At 57.7% G+C, this 6,906-nt stretch overlaps 1 protein-coding gene across 5 annotated transcripts in view; it reads left to right on the plus strand.

The window, feature by feature from the left end:
• RAB37 (RAB37, member RAS oncogene family) overlaps positions 1-6,906 on the plus strand; it is a 99,246-nt gene that overhangs the window by 87,582 nt on the left and 4,758 nt on the right. Inside the window, exons 1-3 of one of the 5 annotated variants that reach the window (XM_011973630.1) lie at positions 296-436; positions 4,428-4,538; positions 6,556-6,597. In XM_011973630.1, the coding sequence (XP_011829020.1) occupies positions 425-436; positions 4,428-4,538; positions 6,556-6,597 (165 nt within the window). In that variant the 5' untranslated portion in view covers positions 296-424. Of the gene's footprint in view, positions 1-295; positions 437-738; positions 835-919; positions 1,070-4,427; positions 4,539-6,555; positions 6,598-6,906 lie in introns of those variants that run through there. The other 4 variants (XM_011973778.1, XM_011973470.1, XM_011973706.1 and 1 more) reach the window with 4 other exon arrangements.

The raw sequence follows: 6,906 nt of genomic DNA on the forward strand, positions 1-6,906 counted from the left end.
TGCCACACTGTGGCAAATATAAGTCCCCGGGAGCCCATGCTTCTTGGTGAGGGTTAAGCGCGCAACTCTGGGGACTCAGGCTGGGAAGTGCTGGGCAACCCCAGCTGCACTCTCCACCTTCTGTCACCAGGAGCTGCCGGGCGCCTGGGATATCCTGGCAGCTCTGCTCAAAATGATCCACGACTTCATGAATTTATTTGGCTCCTCCTCGGGGCCAGGAGTGAGTGTCATGGGTAAATAAGGCCGGCCCCGCCTTCAGGAGCGGTCCACTAGGAGATGTGTGCTGTGCAGCCCTCTTGCGAAAGCTCTACCCTGGCGGGACATTCTGGGCACGGCCCAACAGGCAGGGGGAAACGAGAGGTGATCCATACTCAAGGGTCAAAGTCCTAGCACCAGACAGAGGTCCCAAAACACCGCAGCGCACATGTGCTGCAAGGCGAGTATGGGTTGGTAAACAAAACTATACTCAGATGAGCTCGGGCCGGGTGCCTTAGCAGAAGCGGAACTGTCTCGGCGCCATCCGCGGAGGCGCAGCCCAGGGGTCCCCAGCTCTCCGCCTCGCCACCTGGGGACCGCCCACGGCCCGGGACTCGGGCGCCGCCTGCTGTCGCGCCGCGCAGCGATTGCGGGAACTTTTCCGCAGCAGACGGGGTCTCCGCGGCCTGCTCCCCCGGGGGCAACTAAGCGACCACAGGGGACCAGTCCCGGGGCTGGATGTGGCCCACGCCCTAAGCGCACGGAGCCGGGCCGGGGTTGCTCAGGGAGGCTGCCCGCCCCTTGGTGCGGACTCTGCGGCTGTGCGCGCCCTCAGGGAACAGCAAGCTCCGAGCCGGTGTCGTCGAGGGGGCGGCGGGACGGAGGGAGGAGCCTGCGGGGTCCGGGTCGAGGGAGGGGGGAGTGGGCGGGGCCGGCGCGGGTCGGTTCCTGAGCTCTCCTTCGCCTGCGGGCCGGCAGTGCTCACCTCTCGTCCAGGGACATGACGGGCACGTCAGGCGCCGCTGCCACCCGGGATGGCGAGGCCCCCGAGCGGTCCCCGCCCTGCAGTCCGAGCTTCGACCTCACGGGCAAGGTGGGTGGGCCTCTTCCGTGAGACCCCCGCCCTCCTCGGCGCTAGCCCCTTCCTGGCTGCGTCTGGGTTGGACTCAGCCCTTTCCCTCAGGCAGCTGGGTCTCCCAGAGGAGGGAGGGAGAGAGGGTCAGGACACAGCCCCTGGGGCCGTCCCAAGCTCCAGGGGTCTCTGCTGGCTCGGTGTGGACGGGTCGCAGAAGATCGCAAAGACTGAGTCATCCCCCCGCCGGCCCCAACTCAGTTCTCTTCTGCCACACTGTGGCAAATATAAGTCCCCGGGAGCCCATGCTTCTTGGTGAGGGTTAAGCGCGCAACTCTGGGGACTCAGGCTGGGAAGTGCTGGGAGATGGGGACCGCCCGGAGACTCTGAGAGGACGTCCTCTGCTGGCGGAGAAACTGGTGTTAATGCCATTTTCCGAGCTAAGCTCTCAGTTGAGATCTGACATCCCGGTTTAAGCCCTGAGGTCCCCCAGCTGCTCCCCTCCCAGTGGCAGCTGGGAGGCACTGCCTCCCACTTTCCTCCCTGCAGTCGGAAGCCCCTCCTCCCAGAAGGATGTTGCGAACTGGCCTGCAGGCCACCTGGGAACTTTTGGAACCTGAGAAAGATCTCAGTGGTTGGTCTTTCGCATCCCGCACTTGAGAGAAATCCAAGGCTGCTCTCTGGGGCTTGCTCCCTCTACAGGGGTGTCCTGTATGGAAACAGGTAGAGGCAGCAGTGGACTGGTCTGTTGCCTTCCATCTGTGTGCTTGGAGTGAGCGGGTACCAGAAACCGAAAGAATTGCTGAGGGAGCCTAGAGCTTCCACTCTTCCTCTGCAGGGTTGGGAATGGAATGAGGGCTGTCCTGGATTCCACTGCATGGCCTTGAAGGAGACCTGCCTCTTTCTGGGCCTCGGTTTCCTCCCCGACACCAGGGCTCACCCATGCTGGGAGCCTCAGCCTCCACCCCCGTGTTTCGGGGGAGCCACCCTGCAAGTCATCCGCCCAGAGCCGTTGAGATAGGCGTCCTGTGTGGGCTTGCGGCAGGAAATGGGCCCCTGCACCCTCGGAGAGGGGGAGCTGCTGTTGGCCAGGCCCCAGGCTGAGGGGGACTGCCTGACCTTGTTGCCCTGCAAACCAGCTGGGTTGTTTGCCTAGGAGGTGGCCAGGCTAGGCAGCTGTTTGTGTTTGGTGGAATCACCGAGCTGGGTGGGTAGCTGGCATCGTTTGCTCAAGGCAGCTGTGATCTGTAAAGTACACAAAGACTGGTCCTGTCTCCCTCCTTCCTACTCTGGGGCTGGGACCCAGGAGCCAGGGAGGAGTGCAGGCTCCAGAGACCTCCTATCCCCCACCCCTTCATGTGTTCCCTGGCCAAGCGACATTGGCAGGAGAGTTGGTCCCCAGCCTCCCCGGGCCTGTCCCAGGGGACTGAGTCCAGGACCCTCTGAGAAAGCCTGGCAGGAACTCCTTGGACCAGACTAGGGGTGACGGGGCCCACAGGCGGACAGTTCCCACCCCTGGGCCACTCTTCCCTGGGTCTTAGGTGATTCACCACGATGATTGGCCCTAGCCATTAACAGACTCTAGAAAGACCTCAAAGAAAGTATCCCTCCTCCTTCTACCCACTATGGAAACCATGCCACAGAAAGGTTAAGGAATCTTCCTAAAGTCACACAGTAGGCCATTGACAAACCAAGACCCATCCTTCATACCCCTTCTGCTCAGCCAACCCTGCCCCTCCACCAGAGTTAACCAATCCCAGTACCCCATGCCACAGCAGGAATGCCTTTGGGCTCCACTGTCAAGTTCAGAACCTCAAAATAATTAAAACCTAGTCCCCACCCAATCCATTAAGCCATCTAACCAGCAGTTGGGAAAATTCCAGCATTGGATCTAGACCCCTGTTCTCCAAGACTGGAGAAGACGGGACAAAGTGCTCCTCTCCACCATTCCTGCATGTCCCTGGGAAAGATGAGCAGAGCAGAGCAGAGCCAGACCGTAAAGGAGAGGGCCACACCCCCTTCATAGGTTCCCTCCTTGGTACTCCTGCTACCCACAGCAACCCCAGGATGCCAATCTGCAGCCACGCGTCCCATGTGGCAGGTTTCTGCTGAAAGAACTTCCGACTACATCTCCCCACTTTAGTATAAATTTCAACCTTCCCTAATTCATGCAACTTTTTTTTTTTTTTTTTGAGAGACAGAGTCTCGCTCTGTCACCCAGGCTGGAGTGCAGTGACGCAATCTCAGCTTCTGGGTTCAAGCTACTCTCCTGTCTCAGCCTCCCGAGTAACTGGGATACAGGTGTGTGCCCCCACTCCCGGCTGGTTTTTTGTATTTTTAGTAGAGATGGGATTTCTCCATGTTGGCCAGGCTGGTCTCAAACTCCCGACCTCAGGTGATCCTCCTACCTTGGGCTCCCGAAGTGCTGGAATTACACACATGAGCCACCGCACCCGGCCTCATGCAACCTTTTAATAAACATAAAATGTCATTAGAAACTTCCGGTTGGGCGGGGTGGCTCATGCCTGTAATCCCAGCACTTTGGGAGGCTGAGGCAGGCGGATCAGCTGAGGTCAGGAGTTCAAGACCAGCCTAACCAACATGGAGAAACCCCGTCTCTACTAAAAATACAAAATTAGCAAGGCGAGTGGCGCACACCTCTAATCCCAGCTACTCAGGAGGCTGAGGCAGGAAAATCATTTGAACCTGGGAGGCAGAGGTTGTGGTGAGCCAAGATCTCGCCATTGCACTCCAGCTTGGGCAATAAGAGCAAAACGAAGGAAGGGAGGAAGGGACGAAGGAAAGAAATTTTGTGATCCCCCCAAAAAAACCCCAAACAGTAGTCATTATAGAGTATGCAAATGACCATGCCCCACCCCCAGTAGATTTTGATAGACTCCTTTGGGTGGGATTCCTTGTCCAAGATATTGACACTTCCCTCTCCTGTCAGTGTAGCCCAGCCCATGCGTGTACTCACGAGTGGACAAGGGATGACACGAGTACACAGAGGGACGGAATCCCTGCATGGTGTGGCTATGAGCAAATGTGGCCAGTGTCTAGATTGTGCAAATGTGATGGTTCTCTGGGGCCACAGAGCACACTTGGGGACCTGTTCATGGTGAGGTCTCAATTGGGGCCTCTAGGAACTTGAGTGAGGACAGGAGGGTCTAGAGGGAGAGCCTAGGAGGCTGAGCCAAGGAGCACAGAGAGGAAAGGCAGGGTGAAGGCGCTGGCAGGCTTTCTGGAAGCAGGTGCCCCTTGGTGCGGTCAGCATTCATGCCAGCCCCCTCTTCTTCTCTGATCCTCTCCATGTGTCTCTCCTGAAATCCCAGAAGCTCCCCCTGACTCCCCATTAACTGCCTCTGCCCCTACCCCCTAGGTGATGCTTCTGGGAGACTCAGGCGTCGGCAAAACATGTTTCCTGATCCGATTCAAAGACGGGGCCTTCCTGTCCGGAGCCTTCATAGCCACCGTCGGCATAGACTTCAGGGTGAGGTGGTTGCAGGAGCCTGCTTCCAGCAGCGAGCCAGGGCTGTGGCTCAGGCACAGGGCGGTTGTCCCCCCTCCCTTGCTCACCCTGGCTCCCAGGGACTCCCGAGGCTCATGCCTGAAGGGCACACAACTCGCTCCCCCAGGACCACAGAGGTGGCTGGGTCAAAGTAGACTGGGCAAGGTTGGCTCCTTGCCCAACTATAGGATACAAAAAAATTAGACTGAGTCTTCGTTTCCACCTCCATTCCTGGGGAACTTCTCCCAAGCAAGGCAGCCGCAGGCATGGCATAAGCTGAATGTCTTGGCCCACAGAGGCCCTGCTCATTGCCCTCCTACCTGGGCCCCTTTGGCAAGACCTCAAAAGTCAATTAGCCTTTCTGGAGTTCCCGGGAAGCATAGCCCTGCACTGGGTTTAAGAGCTGGGCTTGGGCCAGGTGCGGTGGCTCACGCCTGTAATCCCAGCACTTTGGGAGGCCAAGGCGGGCGGATCACAAGGTCAGGAGTTCAAGACCAGCCTGGCCAACATGGTGAAACCCCGTCTCTACAAAAAATACAAAAATTAGCCGGGTGTAGTGGCACGCTCCTGTAGTCCCAGCTACTCGGGAGGCTGAGGCAGGAGAATCATTTGAACCCAGGTGGTGGAGGTTGCAGTGAGCTGAGATCGTGCCACTACACTCCATCCTGGGTGACAGAGTGAGACTCCATCTCAAAAATAAAAGAAAAGAAGAAAAAAAAAGCTGGGCTTGACCGGGCACAGTGGCTCACACCTGTAATCCAAACACTTCGGGAGGTCGAAGCAGGAGGATCACCTGAGCTCAGGAGTTCGAGACCAGCCTGGTCAACATGGTGAAACCCTGTCTCTACTACAAATACAAAAAAATTTGCCAGGCATGATGGCGCATGCCTGTAATCCCAGCTACTGGGGAGGCTGAGGCAGGAGAATCTCTTGAACCTGGGAGGCAGAGGTTGCAGTGAGTCGAGATTGTGCCACTGTACTCCAGCCTGGGCAACAAGAGCAGAAACTCTGTCTCAAAAAAAAAAAAAAAAAAACAGAGCTGGGCTGGCCATGTGGGGAGACAGCAGCTCACCAGGGACCCTCCCTCTCACCTTGACGGCTCCATCTCACAAATCCGCGTCAGGGATGCTGGGCGCTGCACACCCAAAGTGTTCAACAGAGGAAAGGTCTCACCCTGGCAGGCGGGGCTCTACAGCTCCAAACAGGCAGAAAGCGAATGCTTCCTTCACCAGATAATTAGTGGGCAGCTAAAGAAAAGATGCTGCTGGCCGGGCGCGGTGGCTCAAGCCTGTAATCCCAGCACTTTGGGAGGCCGAGACGGGCGGATCACGAGGCCAGGAGATCGAGACCATCCTGGCTAACACAGTGAAACCCCGTCTCTACTAAAAAAATACAAAAAACTAGCCGGGCGAGGTGGCGGGCGCCTGTAGTCCCAGCTACTCGGGAGGCTGAGGCAGGAGAATGGCGTGAACCCGGGAGGCGGAGCTTGCAGTGAGCTGAGATCCGGCCACTGTACTCCAGCCCGGGCGACAGAGTGAGACTCCGTCTCAAAAAAAAAAAAAAAAAAAAGATGCTGCTGCAGATGTAGCCTCAGGTCCCCAGGATGCAGGCAAGCACCCCATCTCCAGGGGCTTGGTCATAATCCCAGGACCAGGCTCCAGGAGATGGAGACTGAAGTGGGGAAAAGGCAGGGCCTCCAGTAGCACCCAGCCCTCCAGCCCTGGGCTGCCTGATACCTGGAGAGAGCCAGGAAGCTTCTCAGGCTCCTCTTGGCCTGCTGTTGTGAGAAGGGCAGATACAGTCCCCAGAAGAGACGACTCCACAGTGGAGGTGTCTGCAGATGGCATTCCTGCTGCCCTGATGGTATGATGTGGCTGGAGACAGTTCTGGGGCTCGCTGCACCCACTCTAGGCCTGGAGAGGGACGAAGACAGGATGTCTGCAGAGCTGAGGAGCCACGCGACTCCCACCCTCCCATCCTCTGCCTTTTTCTGTTTCAGAACAAGGTGGTGACCGTGGATGGCATGAGAGTGAAGCTGCAGGTGAGACCAGAGGCTGGAGTTGGGGAGGGAGGATGGAGGACCTGCCCTTCCTTCTCACCCTGAACCACAGGAGGCCTGCAGCCCTGCCTTCTGCCTGGGGCAATTTCCTGTGGGGCCCATGAGAGGAAATGGCTTTTGTTTATTTGATGTCTGCAGAAAAAGCAGTTCCCAGGCACCCTCTCATCTGTGAAAGGTAGCTCCAAATGCCTTCAGACAAGCTTAGCCTCCAACCATCTCCTCCCCAGCTGCCTGGGCTTTATCTGCTCTTAGGAGATTGGACATCCCCAACCCCTGGGCTAGGGGAGAGGA

Source organism: Mandrillus leucophaeus, unplaced genomic scaffold, assembly GCF_000951045.1.
Source record: "Mandrillus leucophaeus isolate KB7577 unplaced genomic scaffold, Mleu.le_1.0 Scaffold1, whole genome shotgun sequence".
Classification (NCBI taxonomy): domain Eukaryota; kingdom Metazoa; phylum Chordata; class Mammalia; order Primates; family Cercopithecidae; genus Mandrillus; species Mandrillus leucophaeus.